This window comes from Vulpes lagopus, chromosome 14 (genome assembly GCF_018345385.1).
Source record: "Vulpes lagopus strain Blue_001 chromosome 14, ASM1834538v1, whole genome shotgun sequence".
Lineage (NCBI taxonomy): Eukaryota > Metazoa > Chordata > Mammalia > Carnivora > Canidae > Vulpes > Vulpes lagopus.
In genome coordinates, this window is record NC_054837.1 from 35,309,629 (window position 1) to 35,337,355 (window position 27,727).

General features: G+C 46.9%; 1 protein-coding gene across 4 annotated transcripts in view; it reads left to right on the forward strand.

Annotated features, from left to right (window-relative positions):
* Positions 1-11,972: 11,972 nt before the first annotated feature.
* ADGRD1 (adhesion G protein-coupled receptor D1) overlaps positions 11,973-27,727 on the forward strand; it is a 128,068-nt gene continuing 112,313 nt past the window's right edge. For 3 of the 4 annotated variants that reach the window (XR_005983805.1, XR_005983806.1, XM_041729308.1), the window contains exons 1-5: positions 11,973-12,647; positions 12,739-12,775; positions 21,118-21,201; positions 23,403-23,498; positions 25,260-25,382. Coding sequence is in view for 2 of the 4 variants with exons in the window: in XM_041729308.1 (XP_041585242.1) it covers positions 12,585-12,647; positions 12,739-12,775; positions 21,118-21,201; positions 23,403-23,498; positions 25,260-25,382 (403 nt within the window). In the remaining 2 variants the exon portion in view is untranslated. The remainder of the gene's footprint in view (positions 12,648-12,738; positions 12,776-21,117; positions 21,202-23,402; positions 23,499-25,259; positions 25,383-27,727) is intronic. The other variant, XM_041729309.1, reaches the window with a different exon arrangement.

Sequence of the window (27,727 nt, forward strand, 5' to 3'; positions counted from 1 at the left end):
GCTGGTTTTGGGGGGAGCGGGATTAGTATTTGCCTGGTATATCTTTTTCCATTCTCTTTTCACTTACCTGTATCATTACGTTTGTAGTGAGTTTCTTGTGGATAGCATGTACTTAGGTGTACATCCTGTGCTGTAAACCACTCCATTGTTGGTAAGTTTGGATTTAGGTCTACCATTATATATATATACAGATATATATATACACACACACACACATATACATATATATGTGTATATATATATATATATTTTTTTTTTCTTTCTGTTGGTTCCTTTTTTTGTTTTGTTTTTTTTTTTTTGTTCCTGTTGTTACCTCTTTCCTGACTTCCTTTTGGTTTTTGGAGTTTAGTTTTCATTTTGTTTATTATTTTGGTTCTGACTATATCTCTTCGCATAATTTTTTAAATGGTTGCTGTAGGGATTGCAGAATACATCCTCCACTTTTCACAGCCTACTTGGAATCACTGTTTTACCACTTCAATTTGAATATAGAAATCTTGTCTCTTGGGGCACCTGAGGGGCTCAGTTGGTGAAGCATCTGCCTTTGACTCAGGTTATGATCTCAGTCCTGGGACTGAGCCCCACGTCAGTCTCCCTGCTCAGCATGGAGTCTGCTTCTCCCTCTGCCTCTCTTCTGCCCATGCCCTCTCTCAAATAAATAAAATTTTAAATAAAAAAGAAATCTTGTCTCTCAATGGTCTCTTTATGCTCTGTTGTCTTACAGGTCTTGTCTGTAGATGTTAAAGTCTCTGCCAGCCAATGTTTTTGTTTTTGTTTTTGCTATCAACTGTCAAACATATTTAAACATTGTGAGGGGAAGAACAGTATGTTATATTTACCCACGTATCTACCGTTTCTGTTGCACTATCTCCATTTCTAAAGAATGGAGTCCAAGGAAGGTAAGTGAAGAGTGGGATATAGGAGTGAACTTCCTGGCAAGCTTGAGTGAGTCCTGAATGTGGCCCTGCTAGCCTCTGGACTTTCCACAGCTTGAGTAAATACATAACATTTCCCCCCTGTCCTTTAAGTCTGTTTTGAGTTGGATTTTCTATCATCTGCAACAGGAAGCACCCTGATTGACACAGTCTTAAAGGAGAAGGTTTGGGGAATGGTATTATGATAGTTGGTTACAGTTTGAGTTATTCTAGGCTACTCAGTGGTGAAATTTGACTGGATTTCAAATCCAAACATCTGTCTTTTTTGGATGTCTGGTTTAGTGTCATTTGTAGGATCTTTAGGAAATTCAGGATTCTATTATTTGTTGGTATAGGCTCTCTCAGGAATGGATCTCTTGAAACACAGCTCCATCTTTGAAGGTTTCTATGGAGCTTGACGTTGTTATTCGCAGAGGCAGTGAGTAAAGAATTAATTCTTACTTTTGCTGCAATGGTTCAGCATGACTTTCTAAAAGGTGCAAGATAATTGTCTTTTTCTCTGCAGCTGATTTCACTCCTAAATAGCAAACGCTATTGTTTGCTGGATGATATGCTAATTGCTTATATGAGGACGGTCCTGGTAATGACAGATGATGATTACTTAGTGCTTCACTGTCTCTTAAGATCCCATCTGTTAATGAAAATGGACTTGTAGGTAGGTACCCCATGACTGTTTAAGCAGCTGAGTCCAGAGACAAAGCAGAAAACTCAGTCTGCACAGAGAAATTATCTAAGATAAATCATCAACATGAGCCCCAAATCAGCATGTCAACCGTATCAGTTAGAGATTACGTTCAAGTGCACGTAACTGAAAGTACACTCCAGTAGCTTAGCCTGCAGGACATCTTTTCTTTGTTTTGTTTTTGTTTTTGTTTTTGTTTTTAGAGAGGGACGGACAAAGGGAGAGGGAGAAGGAGGATCCCAAGCAGACTTACTGTTGAGTGTGGAGCCCGATGTGGGGCTAGATCTCATGACCCTGAGATCATGACTTGAGCTGAAATCAAGAGTCAATTGCCTAACTGGATGAACCACACTGGCACCTCAAGCGTCTTTTTTTCTTGCATGTGGACGTCCAGTTATTCCAATCAATGCATTGAAAAGACTGTCCTTTCTCCATCTTGATCCCTGGCACTTCTATTGGAGACCAATGAGCAGTGTAGTCGTGAGTCTATTTCTGCGTTCTCTCTTCTGTTTCATCCATACAGTGTGTTAACTTTTTGTCGGTATCACATTCTGTTGAGGACTGCAACTTTATAGGAAGTCTCGAAATCAGTATGGAAGAGTTCCAATTTTGTACATGTTTTTCAAAATAGCTTGAAAGCTATCCGAGTTTCTTTGCCTTTCCATATAAATTTTAGAGTTAGCTTGTTGATTTCTGTCAAAAAATCCTGGTGGGATTTTGATTGGGATTTGAGTGGGATTATCTGGGGGAGGATTGACATTTTAGCAATACTCACTCATCCAGCCTGAGAATGCACTAGATCTTTCCATTTATGTAGGTGCTTTTCGCATGTATTTTGTTAGATTTATACCTATTTCATTTGGGAGCTATTACAAATGATCTTTTCATATTTAAATTTCCAATCATTCATTACTAGCATATCAAATTCAATAGATTTTTTTTTATGTTGGCCATATTTCTTGTATGACCTTAGTAAGCTCACTTGTTCATTCTAGTAATTTATATACTATAGAGCTAATCCATTTAAACTGTACAACTCAGTGTTTTTTAGTTAATTGACAGAACCACATAATCATTATCATAATCTATTTTTAGAACATTTCATCACCCCGGATCCAGACATCTTTCTTTCATTTGGATTTCTGTTTAATTCTATAATGATTAGAGAATATACTTTATATGCTTTTGATATTTCATGTTTGCTGGGTTTTTTTATGGATCAGAGTATGGTCTATTTTGGTGAATGTATTGTGTGCGCTTAAAAAGGATGTCATTTCTCTGTTGCTGAGTATTTTATAAATGTTATTAAGCCAATTAGGTTGATAATGTTGGTCAGCTTTTCTACAGCCTTAGTGATCTTCTGTCTACTTATTTTATTGATTACTGAGAGAGGAGTCTCTGAATACATCTGTGGGCTTGTCTATTTCTCCTTTCAATTATAGCTGTTTTTGTACTGTGTATTTTGTGATTCTTTTGTTAGATATATACGTGTTGTTGCTGAATTCATTCCATGGTCCTTGTATAATGATCCTCTTTATCTCTGAAAAGAGCCCCTGTTCTGAATTCTATTTTGTCTCCTAACATGGCCATTCCAGTTTTCTTTTATTTTGTATTTTCAAGGTACATTTTTCCTGTCTACTTTTACTTTTAAGCTAGCTAGATATTTTATATTTAAAGATGTGTTTCTTGTGGACAGTATATACTTGGGTCTTTCTATTTTATCCAGTCTGGGAATCTTTGTTATTTGGTGTGTTCAGGTCATCTAAATTCAATTGAATGGTTGATATGATTGGTATTAAATCTGCCATTCGTGCCAATTATTTGTTTTATCTGGTTTTTGTGTGTGTGTGTGTGTGTGTGGGGTCTTCCTTTTATCCTTTTTTGCTGCTTTTGGGTTAATCCAGAATTTGTTATGATTCCATTTTAGGCCGTATTATTACCTTATTATTTGCCCTTCTGTAACATCTTCTTCCCAGTGGTTACCCTAAGGTTTACTAAATGGCTTTGCAGTGACTAGCAAAGGATATATCTGTTTAAATAATCACATATTACATTCCATAATCGTGTAGCACTTCATGTGTAGTGTATGTACATGCCTCACAGCTTATACTCTCACCTCCTTCCTGACCTTTTTGATTTTTTTTCCTACACTTTACTTTTACATTTGCTGTCAACCCACAGCACATTCTATTCTTTTTCCTCTGATGTTTTTCATTTTACAGTGATCAAAAATAAGAAAAAGTGTCTTTCCTACTCACATCAACTGTAACCATTTCTGGAGATCTTCCTTCTTCCTGTAGATCCAGGTGTGACTAATGTCATGTTCTTTTACACTTCTTGTTGTGCTGGTCTGCTGGTTCTGTATTCTCCCAGCGTGTGCTCATCTGAAAAAGTGTTTATTTCTCTTTTATTTTTCACTGAGATATAATTAACATACCATAAAATTCATTCCTTTAAAATGGAAAATTCAGCTCACTTTGGCAGCACATGTATTAAAATGTAAAATTCAGTGATTTTTAGTATATTCACAATATTCATAAAACTTAGTGATACTTAGCATAGACACAATATTTACAGTACATTCACAGATATATTCACAAGTGTATTCACAAATCTATTCATCAGTGTATTCACGAGTACATTCCCAAGTGTATTCTCAAATGTATTCACAAGTGTATTCATGACTATATTCACAACTATATTCACAAGTACAACCATCACCACTATCTAATTTCGGAATATTTTCATCCCCCCCAGATGAAATTCTATACCCACGGGGAGTCATTCCGCATCCTCCACTCCTTGCCCTCCCCTTCATTTTGAAACTTTTTCCTACATGTAGATATGGACAGAGGTGTAGCGAGAGGTCCGGATACAGTGCTGATGCTCAGCTCTCTGCACCCTGAGCATCAGATGCTTCCTGCATGGTCCTTTGGCTCCTGTGGTTCCTGACACTAAGCCCACTGTAATTCTCTGTTCCTCTGTATGTATTTTCCCTCCTCTGCCTTCGTCATCTCTCTTTTATGTCTGATCTTTCTAAGTTTGGTGATCATGTGTCTAGGGTTGTGTTGTGGTGTGAGGTATTTGTCTGCTTTGGGATTGTCTGAACTTCTTGAGTCTGGAACTGAGTGTATTTAATTATTTCTGACCATTCTTGGCCATTTTCTCTTCAAAAACTTTTTGGTCTCCTTTTTACACTTCTACTTCTAGAATTTCAATTACACAAGAAGTAGGTTATTTGATATGATAATATTGCCCCTTCATGCAGTTTTTAAAAAATATTTTTTAAATTTTCACTTTATACATCAGTCTGGATAATTTTAATCGGCCTATTATAAGGTTCACTGGTCCTTTGCCTGCCTGTGTCGAGTCTCCTGATGAGCTCATAAGTGCTTGCTCTGTTACCAATTTTATTTTCAGTGGTACCGTTTCTGCTTGAAATATGTATTCCTTCCTATAATCTCCATTTGCAAGTGAGTGTTATCCTTCTTTTCCACTAAAGCATTGAATGTGATGGTCACAGTTATTAAAAATTTTCTGCCTTGTAATTGTGATTGTTTTGTTTCTTGATGGTGGGTTGGTTTTACTTTCTTGGGTGTGTGTCATTATTTTAGAATAAATGCCGGGCATCGTGTATAAGGCCATGGGGATTGACATATGTGGTATTCATGCTGGAAAATGGGCACAGCTGTTTTTTGCTAAGCTGTTTGTGTATGTGATCATGCTCATGTGTATACATAGGGACAGATGCATGTATGTGTACTTCACACATGTACATATCACGTACATGTGCATGTGCACACATTTGTGGGTATGTATGTGCATATTCATGCCTTGTATGTGTATTTGTATGCAAGCATGCAAGAGTGCATATGCACACACATATGTATGTGTGTTTCCATGCGCGTGTGTGCATGTGTCTGTATAAATGCATGCACATCACAGTTTTTGTATACACGCATAGGTATATGCATATGGATGTGTATGTGTACACATGTGTGTATGTGTACATGTGTTAAGTCCATGTGGTCTGGAGTGGAGCTGGGTTTGGGTTCTCCTGCTGTGTCACATTCAGTGCATGGTTGGCTTGATCTCTCTGGCACAGTCTCGTCTCTGGGTAGGCCTTGCTTTGGCAGAGGGGATGTCTCCGTGTTCCTGCTCCACTTCAGCTTCAGGCTTTCCTTGTGTGCCAGGACATCAGAGTCTCTCCTTGTGCTCTGGCCTCTCTATGCCCATGCTGCTACTGCTGGCTAGCCTGGTATGAGGTGGGGGTGCAGGAATTTGTCTTCCTGGTCCAGCTGCAGCCTTTAGTGGCCCTGTGTTTTGGATCTTGGGGGCTCATGCCTTCTGCCTTTCTCTAGCTGTAGAGGTCCTGTTCCTGTGCCCTAGGGGTGCAACACTGCCTCTCCTCCCAGAGACTTAAGGACTTTGTTCCTTGGGGAGAAGGGTCAAGGCAGGCGTCCTGACTGCATGGTGGGGGCTGCTCACTTGTACATATGTGCTCCTCTGAGAGATGCCTCTCATCTTTCCTCTCAGTGCTTGCCAAGTGCCTAAGGGGGTGTGCATGCTCCCCTTTGTCTGCAGCTGCCTGGGGTCCGGTTCTTATACCAGCTTGCACCCTGCCATTCCAAACTCATCATAAGTCTTTCACTGCATTCTTCTCACTTGCTGGGGCTCCATGTTCCTCCTGAACCCTGACACATGCAAGCCAATGCTCATGTTCTCTTTTTCCTTAGATCTCAGGCTGGGCAATCTCCCTGGACCCCTGCTCACTGATGGGGTTCAGGAAAAGTGATGATTTTATAGATTGGGGGACTGTTCTTACTGTAGAGGGTGATGCTTTTTCTAGTTTTCTATGTCCTGGGACAAAAAGCTTCTGGTTTCCATTCCCGTGGTAGCCTGAGAGCCACTCCACTTCTACTCACTGCTGCCATATTCTAGCCAGAATAAAGGGTCAAGGTCAGAAACCACCAGGAAGAGCAAAGAGCCAAAGGGACTGGGCTTTCAAAGTTTTTCCTCAGAAGCCTGTGCCAGACCTTTCCATCTGCATCTTGTGTAATCACATGGCTATCCTGGCTGGAGGGGAAGCAATACTATTTTTTCCAGCTTCCAAATCATTATTTGTTTGTTTGTTTGTTTATTTAAGTTTAAAAAATTTTTTTTGAAGATTTTATTTGGGACGCCTGGGTGGCTCAGCGGTTGAGCATCTGCCTTTGGCTCAGGATGTGATCCCGGAATTCCATGATCGAGTCCCACGTCGGGCTCCCGGTGCATGGAGCCTGCTTCTCCCTCTGCCTGTGTCTCTGCCTCTCTCTTTGTATCTCTCATGAATAAATAAATAAAATCTTTGTTGGTTATTCTAAATAATGCTGCTATAAACATCAGGACACATGTATCCCTTTGGATTACTATTTTTGTATTCTTTGGGTAAATACCTAGTAGTGTGATTGCTGAATAGTAGGCTAGCTCTACTTTTAACTTTTTGAGGAACCTCCACACTATTTTCCGGAGTGGCTGCACCAGTTTGCATTCCCACCAGCAGTGTAAGAGGGTTCCCCTTTCTTCGGATCCTCACCAACACCTGTTGTTTCTTGAAATGTTGACTTTAGCCATCCTGACAGATGTGAGGGGATATATCATTGTGGCTTTGATTTGCATTTCCCTGATGATGAGTGATGGTGATCATTTTTTCAGGTGTCTGTTGGCCACCTGTGACAAGTGATCATTTTAACTGCGCTTAAATACACCAGTATTAATCAAATACACTTGGGGTTCTGCATCGAGAGAATGAAGAAGAGGGCAGTTAGCAATATCTGCCATGTATCTTCATGCTGAAACATTCCTCGCCAACTAAACAGTTTCTTTACCCCCAAAAGGTCACTTGTGAGCCTCTAAGCAGAGCTGGGTGTGCAGTATCAGGGCAGTCACTGACTTTTGAGCCTGTCCATGGTTGCCTGAGACCCATGGGACCGTGCCTGGTGTAAGGTCTTATCCCTGGTTCTCCAGAAGCAGAGCCTGCAGAGACTTATGTGTGAGTGTACTTGAGTGTGTGATTCTGGGGGCAAAGGCATACCAGGGGAGCAAGCAGGCAGGGACATTGGTTCCAGGCGACTTGAGCTGCTATGCTACAGTGGAGGGGAAGGGCCATGTTTATCTGCTGAGTCCCTACTCTTGGCTCAGTGGTGCTCATGAAGCACCCCCATTTCTGCATGCTTGTTCCTATGCCCATGGGCTTCCCTAGATGTCGCACCTGCTAGGTGGGAGAGGCCCACCCTGGCCCACAGGAGAATCGCTGCTGGGAGTGAGGCTGGTAGAAGCAATTGTGGTGCTGATTGTCCTAATGTGGCAGGAATAAGAAGTGAGGCTGGGAGATGAAGGAGAGGCATCTGGGAAACCAGGCCAGCAGGGTGGATGTCTTTTTCCCTCAGCCCCCAGCTCCTCCACTTTCCTCTTGTTCCTGTGTTTCAATGAATGCCAAATTACTGCGGTGTCTCGAACTGGCCAGGACTCTTAATTGCAAGTGACAGAAACCAGGCTCAAAACTGCTTGACCCAGGTGTGCATTTACTTGTGCCGGTCAGTGAACTGGCTTGAGGTATAGCAGGGTCCAGCGGCTCAGCCAACTTCATCAGATCCCTCCCTTGCCTGTTTTTTCAGTTTGACCATTTTTCCTCTACAGTTGATAATTTTTTTCCTTTGTAGTAATTAAAAAATGGTCATCAAAAGCCTTAAATTAAGGCTATTCTGGGTTAGCAGCTCCAGTGGGGGAGCGGAGGGAGCCTTCTCTCCCCAAGATCGGTGTCCATCCAGGAAAGGCATCAGTGATATCAAGTAGGTCACCTACACACCTGTGGACAGTCACAGCACCTGGGGCATGGAGGTGCTGAGTGTTCCCATCAGTCCTGTGCCTGCAACGGTACCTGCAGCCAACAGGAGCACATATGCTGGTGAAGGAAGTGCTCTCCAGAAGACCACATGCCTTAGTCAACAGAAGGGGACAGAACCTGGACCGGCAGGAATAGCACATGTCCATCATGCACTCCACACTGCATCCAGGATGCTAGCCCATCCCATAACTTTTTCCAGAATGTTTTTCCTTCCCTTAAGAGGAAGAATTCCTTGACTCCTTCATGAAATGTCCTGGCTGAGCTCACTCCCCCAGCTCTCTAACAATTTCTGCAGCACCCGTGTGCTGCCTGCACCGCTTAACACAAGGCGGTGTCCAGCCATAGGGGACACACCCAGCTCTGGCAGCTTCCCACAGGTCCGTTGGCTTCTGCAAGGCACTGTGGCTGGGGGAGCTGCTGTTAAGGGGCGATGGTAATGAGCGTTAATGACTCTTGGTTCCATAACCTTTCCAGCCTCCCAAGCTGCTCTGGGCAGCTCCCCATGCTGTTCCTGAGGCCCCAGGCTGCCCTCCCATGGGCATGAGGACACGTGTCCACTTTGCACCTGCTGTCTCTGCATACATCACCTAGTTATGTCTCCATTTTCAGCCAGCTTCATGCTTTGCTTCATCCCTGGAAACACTTACTGAATATAGAGCCTAATGGGAATTAGGGTCATTTCTTTTTCTTCTCTTTTCAGCTTTATTAAGGTATAATTGACGAATAAGATCATTATATTTAAAGCATATGATGTGATGATTTGATACATACATTTATATATAGAAGGGGGGTTCCCATAGTAGAATTTATTTAACGCATCCATTACCTCATACCTGGCTTATTTACTTGTTTATTTATTTATGTATTTTTTTGTGAGAACACTTAAGTTCTATTCTCTTAGCAAATTTCAATGGCACCACACGCCATTATCAGCTATGGTCACCTTGTTACCCCTTAGGTCCTCAGACCTTCCTCATCTTGTAAGTGGAAGCTCATACCCATTTACAGCCTTTCCCTCCTTCCTTGCCCCACAGCCCCTGCCAAACCCATTCTACCACATTTCTATGAGTATAACTATTTAGATTCTGCATATAAGTGATGTTATATTTCCATGGAAAATATTTAATTAATGTCTATCTCAATACAAACTCGATATACTTTTACCAAAGCATGACAAAATTTTTTTCTTTTATGTCAAACACACAGACACTCAGAAAATATTGGATATTGGATACCTATTAGGTACTGAGCTATATGATCCAGCAATTCCAGTGCCGGGGATAGATCCCAGGAAAATAATAACTGTGGTGAGGAGACATCTGTGCCCCCATATTCGTTACAGCTTTACGTATAGTGGCTGAGATGCAGAACCCACCTGTGCCCACCAGTGGTGGTCAGATCCAGAAGATGTGGGGTACAGATGCAATGCGGATTGCTCGGCCACGAGAAGAGCCATCCTGCCTTTTGCAACAAGCATCATGCTGGGTGAAATAAGTCCGATAGGAAAAAGCAAATGCTGTATGATCTCCCTTCCATGGGGACTCAGAGAAAAACAAAGCCCTCAACACCTGGAACAAGAGATCAGCAGCAACGGGATGGCAGCATGGAGGAAGGCGCTCACGGTCCAAACAAGTGAGATAAGTAAGGACAGGGGACGCACGCCCAGCGTGCTGACCACCACCGAGTGTTTACGGGAACGTCCTGGAGGAGAGTAGGTTCTGAGAGCTCTCAGGACAAGGAAGAGACGTTGTTTTTCTTTCCTCTGTGTATGTCTGAAAGAGAGGGCCAGGGGTGGCGAGCATGTCACGATGCGCATGAGTCCCAGCAGCACGCACACCGAGCGGCGGGGTGTCACCGATGGCTCTGCAAGACCAGGGCTGTTCTCAGGGCTGAGGATATGGAAGCAACAAGGCAGAGAATGTCTCTGCTCACACAGGGCTCGCGTTGCGGTGACAGCCGTGAGATGAAGGCTGGACATAGCAGACTTGCGACAGGGAGAGTTTCTGGGAGGGGGCCCTGGGGCCAGGATGCTGCCCCAGCCCTGCTCCTGCCCGCACCTCCAAAATCTGCACACCTCTGGGAACTGCCACTTTGAGTGAAGGTGGGCTCATCTCAGCATCAGAAGGAGAAGTGGGAAGGGGCAGGTGAGGGGAATTAGTACAAGCTCCTGGTCTGGGTTCGGATCAAAATCCAGTCTGAGGGTGAGTGTAGACACCGGCTGCTGAGTTTGCTTTTCTCCAGTGTTTATTCCTGCCATCGAGTTGGGTGCCTCCGTGATCTGATGACATCTGCTGTTATAGAAGAGGCCCCCGCGGGCTTTGTTCAGCCGTGGAAGTGGGATGTGTCCACCAGAGTGAGGTCTGTCCAGTGGTGGTCAGTCCGGCCTGGGAGGAGTGTCCGTGCTGCCGGCGTGTCTGTGGAGGCAGCCCGAGGTGGACTTGTGAGGATGCAGACTGTAAACTGGTTTTCCTGGGAGGTCAGCCTAGGGTAGCAGGGTAAAGGTCACTGTTTAAATGCCCTGGGAGTTGGCCATCAGGGCTTTTCCAGATAGGCTCCTGCTCCTGGAGGGCCTGGAACCCTCTGTGGCCACGCGGGGAGGCCGAAGGGCCCGTGGGAGGCTGGGGCAGCGCCTGGAACCAAGACAATCACCTCACATTTAACATCATGAGTTGGGGGGTTCCTTACCTCCCTCCCGCCACGGAGACTGGAAGTCATTTTCGTGTCCTCTTTAGGAAGTGCTTGGATTCAGGACTTTATTCCATTTAAAGTCAAGACAAAGGAGACAATGTTCTCAACTAACATTTAATGGGCGTTACTGTCTACTTTAGAATAGTCATCGCAGCTGACTTTTATTGAGTGACATTTTTCCCCCGCAAATGATAGTGAACATTTATGGAGTGCTACATGGTTCCCTAGCATGGCTTCAGGGGCCTCCTCTGTGTCACCTCATTTCTCATTACAGCCCTGTGGGGTAGGAATTGCCACCTCCAGCTCAAAGACTAGGAGTCGGAAGCACAGGGAGGGTCAGTAACTTGCCTGGGAACTCACAGCTGGCAGGTGCTGGGACAGCCCAGGAAGGTGAGCACCGGTCAAGTCAGAGCACACTGCAGCCCTGACCGTGCTAGTGTACCTCTGGATCTGGGGTAGATGATCAACTTTTCGTCTTGAGTAAACTGAGGCTCGGGATGTCTCAGGGTCGGACTGTTATCCCCCGGAGGACAGGATCCTGGATGCTGGTGGATATGGGTTTGGTGTCATTACACTGAGGACCCTTTAGATCATCTCATTGCCTCTGAAAGGGTTAAGGAGAAAAATGTGGTCAGCACTTATCTGGGGACCCGTGGGTGTGGTTTACTTCCCTTTGCCATCCGTATCACCATCTTTTCTGCTGGTAAACAAGGCTCAGCTCTCAACACAGTTGCGGTCTGTTGTACGTTTTCACTTTCTGGACATTCACTCTGAGCTCGAGGGTGCTGGCGGGGAGCATCTGATCCCCGCAGACGCCCAGCCTGTTGGTGCGCCAGCTGTCCACAGGCTGGTGTTAGGACCCAGAAAGGACGCGGCAGCGAGGGGTATAAATAGGGAGGCAGAGCCGAGCAAAGTTTGAGGAGAGCCTGACATCATTCCTTCCCCACCCAGTGCTGGGCCAGAGGCAGCAGGGCTGCGGCTGAGTCAGAGCGGAGGAGCTGGCCAGCGGGGGCGCAGGGACCGGCTCCTTCCAAAGTCGCCTTGCTCTGCCCACTGCAGGGTGCGAGAGGGGTCGGGTTCCAGGCCTCGGTGGAGCCGGCCTGGGACGCGTGGGGGAAAGCAGCAGGAGGCCCGGGGACTGTCCCGCGGGGCTCTGCGCTCCCCACCCGCGCGCCCCGGCCCCGAGCATTCTTGGTTCGGGTTTGGGGACCGGGAAGAGACCCTGGGAGCTCTCCAGGACAGCAGCGCGCCACCCACGGAAGAGGCAGGTCTTTTTCTCTCTGGAACTGGTGAGGATGATGGTTTCCCAGGGAAGTGAAAGTTAGGGAGCGGTCTCTGCGGGGACCCTCAGGGATTTCTCGGGATCCCGGGAAGTCCGTCCCTTCGAGGAGTCATGAGGGAGCTGTGGCTCCGGCGCGCGCACTCCTGGCTGCTGCTGCTCTACTGCGCCTTCCAGGTGAGGGCTCCAGGGGCTCTTCCTGGGGGGAGACTCACTCTTTCTGCCTGTGGCTATCCCGCCACGTCTGACGCTCCCGTCTTTTGTGCAGGTGCATCAAGTCTGCTCCAGGTCACCGGCCCATCCAGGTAAGGGAGTGTGCTTCCTGCGCCAACCACCACCTGCCCTCCCATGTGGCTCGGGGATCCCCCACGGCGTGGCTGCTTATCCCCGAGGCCAGCAGACAGCGGCCCTTCCGTGGTTCCCTCTGTCCCCGCTGGCTGCCCTGCCCTTTGCCTCCTGGCGCTCTGCTCATCCTGGCGTCAGACCTGGGTATCCCCAGCCACGGCTGCCACCCAGAGGCCTCTGGCTCTTGGTCACTGCTACCTCACGATGAAGGGAAGGTGCAGGCTGTCCGTCTGCTGTCCTAACTCATGCCGTGAGCCTTCATGCTGACTCAGGGCTCTGTCCTCTCTGACCCCGTCCCTGCTGGGGCTCATGGTCCTTGGGCCGGTGTGAGTCCTCAGTCTGCACGTCGTCCCTGAGTGGTCTGGCCGTGTCGCAGGTGCAGGCATATGGAAGGAGGGGCCCGGTGAGCAGATGCCACACCGTCGGCTTCCTGGCCATCTGTGCATGCCGGTGAGGAACCCACCGAGGTCCCTGAGCCCGTGCCCAGAGCCATGTCAACAAACCCTAACCCACTGGTGAGCAGCCTCTGCCTCTGAGCGCCCCCCCACCCTGGCCACTGTCACCTGCAGCCCAGCCCCCTCCTGGGTACAGAGAGTGTCCTGGGCTACCCAGGTGCAAGACCAGGCCTCTGCTAGGAGCGCTGGGACCTCGGTCGTGGGGCTGGGCCTGTCTCCTTCACGACTGATCCAGCCAGGCTGGACGTCTGTTATGGCCCAGACGACCTGTTTCTGTGGCTGCGGTGCTGCCATTTCTCTTCCACCCACACATCCAAGTTACATCTTCTGTTGAAAAGGTGTGAAGGCCCTGAATTTCCATGAGCCCTGTCCCCCAACTACAGTGCTCACAGGAAGAGATAAGGGCTCACACCGAGCAGCGTGTGTCTCCCTGAAGCTCTCGCCTTCCTGCTGGGGCCGGCTGGGGCTTCTGTGGATCTCCAGTACACAGAGATGAGAGGTGCCGGTAGGCAGATGGGGGCAAGGCAGCCCCCGAGACCCAGGCTGCTTGCTCAGTGTGGGAAAGAAAGCGGGATGTGGCCTGCAGATTGTGCCCTGGCCACATTGCATCTGCACATGTATCCACACACATGCACGTGTCCATACCCACCCACATGTATTTACATGTGTCCAAACCTGTCCAGACCTACCCACATGCATGCACACACACCTACCCACATACCCTTGACCCTCAGCTGCAAGGGGTGGTTTGAATTCAGTCTCTGCTCCACGCGGAAACATTGCTCGTCTCACACTCTAACTTGGGGTGGAAGCTGACTCAGTCTCCTCCATAACTACTGGCTTGGAAACGTGACAGTAGCGCAGATGAGTGTGGGTAGCAGTGAGCACGCAAGCCCTCCTGGAGAGCTGAAGCTGTTCGGCCCTCTTACCCACGTCCATGCCCATGGGTTCCCTTCTTGTCTCACTTCCCATGTCCCAGGTCTCACCTGTTCCCTTCGCCGCCACCCTGCTGATAGTTCATCACCTGCTCTTCCTCCCTCCTTCTCTACCCTAATGACAGAGGCTGACGCACCTGGACACGATCGTGGGCGTTCCCTTGTGGACGAGACCCAACTGCTTGTGTTTTCTTCCTCCTCCCCTCCTTCCTTCTCTCTGCATTTCTGTCTCTGTGTCTCTATTTCTCTGAGTCTCTCTGTATCTCTATCTCTGTGTCTATCTTTGTCTCTATCTCTCTCTCACCATCTCTATCTCCCTCTGTCTCTCACTGTCTCTGTATCTCCATCTCTCTGTCTCTATCTCTCTGTCTCTGTCGCTCTGTCTCTCTCCATCTCCCCTTATCTCTCTGCCCCATCTCCTCCCTCCCCCACCTCTCTGGTCCTTATGCCATCTACTCTCCCACATGGTGCGCTCTGCTCACCCCGTCTCCAGCAGAGAAGCCCTTGCCCCTGACAGTCTGTGTACACACAGGTGCCTGGAGGCCGCCCTCCTTCAGGCTTCTGGGGGTGAAAGTCAGGGCCCCGGGGGGAGCCCCACTGAGGAGAGCCTGGCCCAGCACCTGTCCAGGGCGCCCCTCACAGACCAAGAGCCGTGCAGGCAGCCTGTTCTGAAGGGGGAGCATTTGCAAACCCTTGGGATGCCTCTGTGAATTGCAGCCTTGAAGTCTAAGGAACTCAGAGCAGCATATAAAGGTGCTAACATAGTGGGTGCTCGGACATAGATTCTGTGGGGTCCTCACAGGGTCCTCTGAGGGAGCCCACGCTCTCCTGCAGGCAAGCAGCATATCTTCCAGAGAGAGCAGGTGCTTGGCCTGAGCTCTCCAGGCAGGACGCGGTGGTGGCTGCGGGAGCTCCCGCGGGCTCAGCCACGTGAGGGGACTCAGGGCCACGAGGCTGTGGTAGGTGCAGAGTGGGAGGTGTGCACAGGACTTCGGGCAAGCCTCCAGGAGGGTTCTGTTTCCACTGTGGCCACTCCAGACTGCCTTTTTGAGGTCCTGCTGGGACTCACAAGCCCTCCTTGCCTGGCCGTGACCTAGCGCACTGCCCCACGCACAGGGGGTGCTTGGCCAGTGTTGGCCTGACTGTGCACCGCCAGCCATGGGTGAGTGGAATCGGTGAGGAGGGCCGGCCTGCCCCATGGGAGCTCCTGGGGGCACGGTCACTGGCCTCATCCATCCACACTAGCCCAGGTGATGAGCTGTTTGCCAGATGTGTGTCTCTACCGCATAGGTAGATATTTAGCTCCGTAAAGAATTGAAAGACAACTTTAGATCACTCTGTGCCTTTGTATTATCTGTGTTTATCTATGACTGTGGGCTGTCATTTTGGAGAAGTGTTACAGCATTAGACATCTCGCCTGGCCCCAGGCTGCTGAGTCCTTTCTCCTTTTGGAGGGTGGCGCTTGGGAGCTTGATGCTTGATAATCCTAAACCCATAAATGGCATCAGCCAAGAAATTGCAGGACATTTAAACAGTTTACCAACATGTCTTTAAAATAGCTTCTCTAATGAGGAAAAGGAACCTTATAAAACTCCGTTATCCAACAGTTCCCTGGCCCCAGGGCACACGGAGCAGCTGGTTCCTGCCCAACTCTGGGAGGTCGAGATAGCGACCCTCGTGGCCCTGTTTGCGGGTCTGGGAGACCAATGCCAATGGTGGTGGTGGTGTAATTCCCTACGGTCCCTACTAGATTTTCTCTGTGCAAATCAACAATTTGTTCCTTTATTTATATATATATTTTTATTGAGGTATAACTGACATACAACATTATTTTAGTTTCAGGCATCCAATGTAATGGTTTGATATTTGCACATGTTGCAAAATGATCACTACAATAGGTGGGTTAATGTCTGTCACCACCACAGTGCTGTGTGGCCTGCAAGGGGCGGTCAGAACCAGTAAGTCTCAGTAGAAACGTCATTCTTCATCTTCCTAGTGCAAAGAAAAGTGTTTATGATGGAATTTTAAAAAATAATGTCTATAGTCTATTGAATAAATGGAAATTTGGCCAATAGAGATTTTTGGGGTGTATATGGTTTCAGAATTATATGTATATATATTATTTCTATGTTTATACATTCATTTATTCATGATTGCATTTCTTCATCCATTCTGCCTATATTTTTTAAAAGATTAATCACTAAGAGTACCATCTTGAGGAGAATCCAAATGTCTGGATTACACAGACAGACAGGCAGACACCCCCGCTCTAGGCCTGGTGTTAGACGTGAGAATGTGGTACAGATGGATCAGAGAGTCTGACACAACAAATATATTAACAAACAAAAATATTCAAATAATAGTAAGTGCCATGGGCAAATAAGTGAGGAGCTGTCAGAAAGAGCTGAGCGTGGTGGTGGCTGTCACCTAGGCTGAGGCTCCCACGGTAGGGACACTTGTGCTGGCCGTGAGAAGAGCATTCTAGACCGCGAGTGTGGTGGGCACAGCAGGCCAGTCCTGTGCGGCCGAGAAAGATGGAGTGGAGCCAGCTCAGCAACAGATGAGGATCGACTTACCTCCACAGTGTAGACATCTATTGAATGGAGCCATGGGATTCTGGGACATTCTTCCCTACAGCTTCCGGGGATGAGGGTTCCTGTTGGCTGACACCAAGAATGAGTCATAGGGAAGGGGTGGGCATGCAGGATCTGGAGGAAAAGTTGATGACAATAAAGGGAAGTTTTTATTAACACTCCTTTGGAGCATCAGCTCTTCTGTTTCCCTGCTCCTCACCAACCTGAGTCCAAGACACATTGCATAGAGATGAGAATTATTTCTGGACTGGGTGGTGTAGGCTGAACACCCCCCCCCCTCATTCTTCAGGGTCAGAGGTCCCAGGATGAGCCATGTCATCACTGGGCTTGCTTTCTTGGCTAACAGACACGTAGTCTTTATCTGGTGGAAACCAGGGTGCTTGTAAAACCTGGACATCTCAGAAGGTCTTTCTTATTCCCAACAGAATGTGATTTGCTTGTTCTGATGACACTTTTAGGGCTATGGGTTGTTTATGTCTTAGGTTGTAAAGGGGGACCTACATGTAGAATTTCGTTCCTAGGCACATCTTGTTAGCACCATGCAATGTTTTAATAAAAATAATCACCTTAGTTACTAACATTGAGATTTGGGGAGATTTCAAACAAAGAATCTGCAAAATTGGGGTTTCTGACTTCTCTCTAAAAGTGGAAGAACTGGCTGGCTAGGCACACCTCCCTGCAGAGCCACAGTGACCAGGTCTGGGAGGTTCCGGTCCTCAGACAGTGGGTCCCAGGTGCAGCCCAGCTCCTGAGCCCCGCGGCCCAGCAGCAGCAGCTCCTGTTTCCAGCACCTGCTGTGATTCCGCTCCACTGGGCCTGCCACGTGGGTGACCTCGTGAATATTCTCCCCGGCCCCTGTGGACACTTCAGTCTGCAGCCCCTCCTCTACGTATTTCCAGTCTGTCGGGCCAACTTGCTGGAACAAGACTGGGCAATGCAGCAGGGCCTTGTGCTAGTCTGGAGTGCGGTGATAACAGGATAGCAGGCCCTCTGCGGACCCCAGCCCCCTTCTCCCACAGACTCTTGCTAGCATGGGGGGCTTCCTGTGTGAGCAAGACCACCATCCCTGCAGGGGGATCACCCCCTTCGCTTCTTGTCAGCTTTTCTGCACAGAACGGGTGGTGGCTGGTTGTAAAAGGGCTAACGGGGAAGGATTTACCATCCATAGCATTTACTTTATCACAATGTGTGTTGTGATGATATCACACCTGTTCTTTGCACGATGGATGTCATTCCCTCTTCTGATCCCCCTCTCCGCCCCCACCTGCCCTCAGTGAATTCAATAGCAAGTCAATGATGTTTCCCATCTTCAAAATGAATATCCTACATTTTAGGGGGAAAAAAGCATAGTAGAAATGGAAATGAGTATTTTGATTTTTACATTTCAGAGTTTCAACGTTGCATTGCTAGAGGAGGACCTAGCAGATATCAGCTTGAGGCACGTGTCTTCAAATTTCAAGTTTTTAAGGGAATACATGTCCACATATTTGAAAAGAGCAGAAATACAAAGGAATATAACTCTTCCTACATCTTACATCCAGTTCCTCAATTTCCTCACCACTAAAATACTGTCATCCATTCCCAGGCTATCTATGCAAATCTCTCTCTCTCCCTTTCCATTTCTTCCCTTCCTCCTTCCTGCAGAATAGTTGGCGTTTTCTGCAAGTAATTGATACTAACACTTTCTTTCTCTCACCTTGATTTTTTGACAACGCAGCTTAAGGAACATTTCACATCAGGACAGGTGGATCAGCCTGGTTATTCCTAGTCACATGCTGATCCATGATGTAGATGTTCTGTACTTCTCACCCAGCCCCTCTCCTGATGAGCATTTAGCCTGTTCACACCCTTTCGATACTATAAAAAAAAATCCTGCGGCCAATACCATTGTACATAGCTCTCTGATCCCATGTGTGAGTCTATCTCTAGAATAGACTTCTAGGAGCTGAGTTACTAAATCAAAGTGCACTTAAAATTTGTATACTCACCGATGTACTGCCCTCCGGAAAGGCTGTACTTTCCACCAAAAATGTGGGAGAACTCGCTGCCTTACTACATCTGTTTGTCAGTCGGCTGGGTGAGCTGGGACACGTGAGCTCCTTGTCACTTTAACAGGCCTCTAAAAATTATGAGCAAGGTTGAACATTTTTTCATAGATTTAAAAAATATTTTGCATTTCTTTTTTCTAGAACTGCCTGTTTATCTCCTTGGCTCCCAATGTTCTGTTGGTTTACATTTTCTTAATAGCAGGAGTTTTAATTAATGCAATAAATTTAAAGCATTTTTTTTTAAATCAGTACATTTCTGTCCTCGTATTCCATAAACATCACTCCCCGGTTTAATGTAGCTTGATTTATTTTTATGTACAGAAATTTTTAAAAAATTACATAGATTTATCACCTGATTTCCTCAGAAGCTTTTGTGTTTTATTTTTCTTATGTTTAAGGTTTGATGCTTCTGGAAATTGTTATGGTAGAGGGTGAGTTAAGGATCTTGTTTTTTTTTGTAGATGGCTAGTTGGCTCTGAAAGCTTCTGTTGAGTGTTTCTCCTCTGGTTTGAAACACCACTTCTATCATAAACTAGCTTCATATGTGCTTGGGGGATATTTCCGGGTGTTTTCCATTGAACTGTCTATTCCTGTGCGGTGCTAGATGGTCTTTGTCAGTGTGACCTCATGACAGGTCTTACTCTGTGGGAGAGCAGGTCACCCCCTTCACCCTTTCCTAGCTCCCTGCAGGCTTGTTGGTTATTCTTGCTTATTTCATTTTCTAGATAAGCTCCATGATGAGCTTCCCCTCACACAGCGTCTCTCAGCATGTTTACAACAAATTTCCTCGTGTTTATATATGAATTCAAGGGTTGGTTGGCATTCTTATGAGTTTGAGTTCTCTTTTCCAAAAATAGCTTAAACAATTCTTCATTTATTCAAGGGTTCTTGTACCTCCCTCGGTATTATCTTATTGTTTTCTTGGTGAGAGTCTTGTATGGCTCTTATTCTTTGGGACTTAAATGTCTTCTCTTTGTGGGCTGCATTTACAAATGAGAACTTTCCTTCCATTCTGTTTTTGTGTTATTGTTTGAATACGGGGAAACTATTGACTTTCACACATCACATCTGCATAAACTTCCTTACTCGCTGCTCTCATGGTGTGTTAACAAGTCTTCACTTACCAAATTCTTTCCTTATTTGTAAGGATGTTTCATTTTTTCATTCTCTTTATTAGGCATACCTCATTTGAAAATAATGTTGTGTTATCTCCTCTTTCAACATTTTTTTTTTTCTACCATGTATAACTCAGAGACTACTTTATTTTTACTTCTTGATGACCTGGCAGACACTTTGGGTGGTTGATGATCATGTAGTCATCTGGACCATTAAGTCCACTTCTGCGAACTGATCACAGAGAGCTGACCCGGGAGCAGATGAGGCTCTGCTGATCTGGAGTCAGGTGGGGGGCTGAGCGCATGGGGGTGTGGTGCCCCCAGAGACTGTCCCCAAGACCCCACCATGGAGCTGGATAGGAGCAAGTAAATAGTTTGCAGGGTGTGGAGTGAGACGAGCAGAGTAGGACACAGTCTATCTGCATGAAATCATGTCTACTCAAAGTACAAGGGTCATAAAGGAAATCCTGAAGCAGTTAATTGTTAGTATGTTGGAAGAAGGGCAAGAAAGAAAGGCCAGGAGCCATCCTGGGGAGACTTGGGGTGAGCCTCATGTCAAACCACCCAGTGGGGTGATCTCTGAAGAATCATCGGCCCCTCATCTCTACAAATAGGCAAACAATATCATTACCTTACAGATTATTGTTACAATCAAACTAAGGAGTTGTTTGTCAAAAGCCTTACACGATGTTAGTAATATTGGTGCTGGTTTCTTCCTCTTTTCAAATCATTCTAACCTTATTTCTTTCTCTCAAGTGATTGTAGAAGCTATGTTGTCAAAAACAGTTATAAAGCAATCATAGGATAGTGGATATTCTTGCCTTTCTCCTGACCTTAATGGACACGCTTCTTGTGTGGCCCCTTTATGCCTGGTGGCTTTTGTTCCCTGTGGTCAGAGATAGCTGTTCTTTCCTATTCATCACACTTCATCCTGCTAAGGAAGTATTCATCCATTTATAATTCATTAAGAGTTCTTTTTTTTTTTTAAACCCAGAGCGTGTGTTGAATTTATTCAAATTCCTTTTCAATGAATCCCACGGTCAATGAATCCCACGGGAGGATATTGTCACTCCTCCCTCCATTGACCATGTGGAAGGTAAGCCGCTCTTCCCTCTTAATGGTGATTTAACATGTTTATTCTTTTCTTTCCCCGAGGGTTTGAGATCTTGGCTTCTGCTTCCCATTACTGGCCATTGGAAAATGTGGATGGGATCCATGAACTTCAGGATACAACTGGAGGTAGACATGGGTCGTGAGAAACCCCAGGCCCAGGAACTGGTGGTTTGGGTTGGGGGGATTACGGTGGTGGTTCGGGGTTGGGGGAATTACGGGAAATAGACGTGGACAGCATCCACCTCGATGCCAGGACAGTGGAGATTAGCACACACTGTGCAGTTTCCCCCTAGTCGCTGTTAACCCAAAGTATTTAACTAGAACTGTGATATACGTTTATCATTGAAAGACAGAACTTATGATTCGAAATATTAACGTGTGTGCTTCCCCCCAATAACCTTGAAGTGAAAGCAGCTGTTTGGAGCTTAAAGCTCTGCAGATTGTGGTTTAATCTACCCATGAGTCTAGATGTATGTTTTCTAGGTGACGAAAAGGGGATTCTCTCCATGCCTGCCAAAACAGGGGTCGCTCTGAGTCCAGGGTCAAAGGGCGTGCCAACCGGGGCTAACCCGCACATTTGTGGGGTCATCGTTTCACTCGCGGAGGTACTCCCACTTACCACTCAGCTTCTGCACATGTCACTGGTGGCTCCCTTGAAAAGACCAACATCACCCAAGATGCTCCCAAGCTCCCTAAGTTCATGGAAAATACAGTCTCTATCTGACTGAATTCAGACACTTGCCATAAGGAGAAACCTCAGATGCCCCTGAGCACTTTCTCCCATTCCAGCAAGAAAATTTTTTCCCATTATAAGTTTTGAGTGACGTGGGATACTTTTACATTTTGCTTTTTATTTCCTTATTGCTCTTCATTATGTCAGATGGCTGACATGGGTTTACTGTGCAACCCATCCTAGCACATGCTCACATTGTGTCTCTTCTGGTTCTGTGCAATGGAGTTAAAAAAAAAAAACAACAACCCAAGTGCTGACTACTATGCTTCCCATAGAAGCGCACTGCATTTTCCTTACCCCTGTGACTCAACATGCTGCTGTTAAATTGCTGCCTAAGATTCTAAAATGTTTCCTTTAAAATTTGCAAACTGAGAAGCATTCTGGCTGGAGTCTGGGCCACTGGTGTCCTCAGAGTGAGGGCAGTGGAGGAGCAGGGTCCTCCAGGAGGGTGGAAGGCCAGCCTGGGGCACTCAGCTTCCCCTTCTGCCCGCCTGCGTGTGGCCATGAAGACGCGCCTGGAGTTCCATGTTTTCTCTGCATGGTCTGTGCTGCAGGGATGTAAGCTCCCTGTGGGAGCCGTTACATGACCAGTGCAGGTTAAAATGGGCTGCGTCCTCCTCATTACAATCTCATCTCTCTTCTCGGGGCCTTCATTTTAAAGCCTGTGAAAAGTGATCATCCCAAGTGGAAACTCATTGTTGAGTAAGTCCTTGTTCAGGACACAGCAACTAATGTTTTAGTAGTTATTTCAAACAGTAGCTCAAATATATTCCTCTCCTAAATTCTCAGCACAACTCACTGTTGTGATCAAACCAGCAACTTTTGGTGTCTTGAACACCTGTGGGGAATTTTCATAAAGTCACGTTGTCACTGGGACACCACTAGGTTGTGGCTGAATTTTGTTCACCAGTGTGTTGACTTCCCTGGAAACTCAGTGTGTTCATGTGTGTCCTAGAACACACGAACGGTGACGGCATCACTGCAGTCCCCTGGATCCACTCTCCATGTCACAGTGCCATGCTGGCACATTTCTGTTCCACCACAGGCTCCTCAAGAAACAGAGAGAATAGGATCCATCGGCACATTTTCCTGCTGGGGACAGTTGAATGGCTTTGGAAGCCACTTCGTGCTCTCGCAGCTCTGTTATTTGTCGCTGAATCCTCTGCTGTTCTGTCCATGTGTCGTGATATCATGCCATTGCCTCCGTGCCGCGTTCCCAGCGCACCAGTTGTTGTGACATCACCACCACGAACCGTCCTGTTAAGGCTGTTTTATGGCTGAGCTCAGTTCCATATCTCTCAACTAAGTGTCTGAGAGGGTACTTGGATACAGCGGATGGGACCCCACGTTTGTGGAGAAAGCTAGCAGCTGTTGCGCCCTGGTTTGGGATGGCAGGCCAGGGCATTGGCCAGGAGGGCATCCAGTGCATGGGAGAGGCAGGGGGTGGGAGGGAGGTGAGTTGGGAGAGAAAATCCAGGGTACTTGCCGGGTGAGAGACCACTTCTCAGTGCGTTTCAAGTTGAGAGATATGCCGGTTCCATTTGTCGTTCACGTCACTCATTTGTTGTGCTTTTTCTTTTGTTGTCCCACCTAGTGTTGCGAACCCACAACCTCACTGTGCTTCCTTCCCATAATTCTACCTTTGTTCGTACCAATGACTCTGCCTACTCAAATTTCTCTGCAACCGTAGGTGAGCACTTGTATACTTCCGTTCCATGTTCTGTGGAGTTTGGATCTGCCATGAGTCTCGAGGCCAGTTTGATTTGATCCCATATGAATTCACTTTGTCTTGGCTGGTGAAAAAGCATATCCCCAAGGACACAGCCCAAGACCCAGGGTGTTGGAAATACTGCTTCCAGCTAGGTCTAGAGGTAGTGCCACCGATTGCAATGCATTAGGAGGGGCATGCAAGCTTTCACCTGATCAGCTGCTTTTTTTCAGACCAATACAGACATGAGATATTTTCTACAAATAGAAATTATTTAGATTTTTAAATGGAGTAAATTCTTTGGAGGAGGAAAATCATACCCTTTGAATGGAAAATTAGAGCTGATTTAAAAATACATCACCAAAAATTTGATCTCTTAAAAATATTAAAATCAGCATTTCTTCTGTATCTGGATTTTTAAAAAAATTATTATAAAACACCCAGTAGAGTCAGGGTTAAATTACTATCTTAATAACCTCAGAGCCCATATGTTTCCTATTTTTCCTACACAGCTCAAAGTAAAAGAGCTGGTAGCTATTGTGGCCTCTACCCCAAGCAGTATAGAAAGTGAGTTCAGGTAATTCAGGTGTCATGCCTTCAGTGATTTTTAGCACAGCACATAATCTGATTGCTCTCAGATGCAAGATGTTTGGCTTCCAAAATTACCTTTTCCAGTCAGACAGTCTTGTTGAGGGGTTTATACAGCTTAACTCAGTTATGCAACTGTTAATTTTGCAATAATTTAATTTTGTAACATATAGTCCTCCCCAAACAATAAATAGGATAAGCAAAAAATAATGAGTTTAAAACAGTAAGGAAGAACACTGAGGCCCTTTGAGTGGGTTATCCACTTGACAGTGGTTGTTGGAAAACCTGAGTCATGGTAGCTGTCAGGTGCAAAGAGCTCAGTTAGCCCTGCTGTACATCTCCTGCTGCTTGACAGCTCAAGGGCAGTGGGCATGTGCCCATACAGAAGAGCAGGTATCTGGGTGACTTTGACCCCAATGAATAATAAATACCTAATCACACTTGGTTTTTATAGTCCTCACTTATCAGTCCTGTAAACCATTTACCCTACACTCACACCATCAGGTATGTTTGCCATGGGAATGGACCAGACAGAAGATGGATGGAGCAGCGAGCATCCCCAGGGGGCCCATGGCCACTCTGCCTGGAGTTGGCAGGCCCACTAGGACTGAGGTGTGGCTCTGGGATTTTCTCCTAGAGTCCAAACATGAGTTCTTTCAATATTGTAGGTTCCCACGTCTAGGAATGGGGGCTTCCAAGGAGAACTCACAGGGAGAGAGAGTTCAGGCGTCTCTTCATGTTCAAATACATACCTAAGTGTTTCACTTAGAGCATGGGAGGGAAGGGCCCCTGAAACATGTGGATGGAGCTGAAATTCAGGACAGTAGAAGATTGTCACTGCATTGCTCCTGGAAAATGTTATAGTTCGGGTGTCTTTACAGTAGAGCGCATATTACATACAGATATAGTAGCCACTGATGATAGAATATTAATGCTATCAAATTATTCAATATTCACATTATCTTGTTATACTATTTATAACTAGTACGAGATAAATGTTAACTATTAAGCATTAATATTAATATAATTATATATAATATTATAAAGACAAATAGTACAGTACGTTGACGTATATGTTGTTTCTAAGTCTGACGCGTTTTCAGACGCAATCTCGGACCATTGCTTTCACATGACGCTGTCGCTCTTCTTGTGTAGACATCGTGGAAGGGAAGGTCAGCAAAGGCATTTACCTCAAGGAGGAGAAAGGAGTCACCCTTCTCTACTATGGGAGGTACAAAGCTTCCTGCATCAGCAGCCCAGCACAATGTGACCCTGACGGTGAGTGATACGCTGCTGCCTCTGGGCGCTGGCAGGTGGGGATGGACCTTGCAGCTGCAACAGCCTTCGTGGACACAGGGTGGGTGGTGGGAGGGGAGGCAGAGGTGGGGGTGCAGGTGCCTAGGATTCTAACCAGAGCTATGTCCTGGAGACCAAGCACTGAAATACTGTCTCTCAGAGACCTGAGAGCACACTATTTAATTTTGTAACAACAACAACAACAAAAAAACCCTGCCATAGAAATAGACGCAGTGATGTCATATTGGGACTTGGACGGGGCTGTGGCCTTTGTGGGGAGTAAATTGGTGGTGTGGCTCCCACCACGTTATTTCTGGCTCTGGGATGTTGATGGTGGGCCTGGGCAGGGCAAGCCTGTGACACTCCTGCCCTGGGCTTGTTTCTTTTATCCTGGAGCTTTGGGGGGCAGTGGGTGGAGCCCCCACTGCAGGGGGCTGCAGGCCCGTGGTTGGAGGAGTGTCAGGGACACAGCACATGTGGGCAGCAGAGGAGCTGGCATGCATGCCTTTTCCCCTTTTACCTGTGAAAAGCAACCCGATCTCTAGTATCAGAGGTTCAGACAACAGGTATTTGTGCCACATCTCAAACCTCTCTGAAAAGTTGTTGTCTGACATCCACATCAGCTTCAAGCCTTCAAGTTCCATTACTATGGGCAGAGTAAGAATTTTCATTTGGGGGTAAAATAAAGAGTTTAAGGTAAGCCTGTCTGAAAGTGAAGGCCTTCGGGGCATCCAATGGCTTTCTCAAGACAGCATTGTGGTGAACTTGTCATATACCGTTTTGGGGACATATGGACTTCATTCCAAGAAAAACAAACAAAAGCTTAACAAGGCAAAAACATGCTGGTGTGTGTGGGGGGGTATGTTTTGGACTTTGTAGAACCCAGAATTTCAAGAAATGGTTTTGAGGTCCAAAACCATGGCCAGGTTTACAAACCAATGTTCGAGCCATTCCAGAGTTTGGACGGCCCTATAAACACATCAGGCTTGTTTGTTTCTCTTAATGAGTAACAGCCCGGGCTCAGCTGTGGCCACTAGGAGTGCCAGCAGAGCTGGGGGGCTGGGGCCTGGCCCGTGGGGAGCAGCATCTCTCAGGGGACAGGTTCTCTGCTGCTCTGCACCCCCCAGGGGGGACTTAGATTGTTCAGGAGGTAGGCGGCGTGGGTCCCCGGAACTGTGATGATGCGGGCATTGGGGGCCACTAACCCTCATGGGGCCACTGTGATGGGACCGCAGAAGGCATCAGAGTTCTGGGAAGTTTTACCTGAACACCAAGACCACAGACTCAGGACCCTGGGCTGGCTCCAGCCTGTGGCCGTGTTTGGCTTGGCAGGCACGGAACTACAAAAGGTTTAACTAGCTGCCATCATGGAAAAATAGAAAAGTTTCATGTAAATATATGGATTTCCAGTTTCTCTTGAGAAATCACCCCTGCCTCCCACTGACTCTGGTTAGGCAACTGCATAGCGCACCCCTTCATCACGGACACTGGCCCCCAGGCTGTCACTGGCTCCCTGGCCCTAGCAGTCATGGTGCCTGCAGGACGCACAGTGCGGTGAGAGCGTGGGCTCTGGTCCCAGCTCTCATTCCGTCTGCGGTGACCTCAGGCAACTGCTTCACCTGAGTCCGTGTCCGTCAGATGGGTGAGTGTGGGCTCACAAGTCTGCTGTGGAGCTGGAAGGAGCCCCCCTGCTCCTGGCAGGTGCAGCCCAGCTGTGTGCAGCCCCCTCCGCAATGGCCCCCGAGTGAATATTTGCAGACTTGGCTCCTGTCACCAGGGCCTCTGTCCTAATGAGGACCGCAGCTGGCTTGCTTGGAGGGCCCCTCCACAGGGGGCTAACCCACAATCACGACCCCACGTTATTGATTGCTGATGATGTGACAATCACGGGACCACTCTCATTACACATATTTGCTCATTTCATCCTCAAAAAAAAAAAAAAAATGAGACAGACAAGAGTGCAGGGTGGTAGACAGAGCTGCGGAGTTTGGCTTCAGGTCCCAGTCTGATAGCGGCTTCCTGTGTGCTGTGGTTAACTGGCGCCCTTCAAGCCATCGTGTGGCCACTTTCCTTACAGTATGGCCAGATGTAAAGTGAAGCCAGGAAGCCTTACATCACCCTTGGCTTCCGGAGACAGTGCTGGCGTGAGGCTTCGTGCAGAAACAGACGGAGGTTGGACATTTCTTGGTCTGTCCCCCTTTGCCTGCATTTCAGTTTCCCGGAGGCGGGGAGGCAGGCCTCACATGTGAGGACCACTGCGTGCGCGCCTCCGCGTGCGCCCTCAGCTCCAACGGGTTTCCCCGCAGCCGGCGTGAGCTTGTATTTCT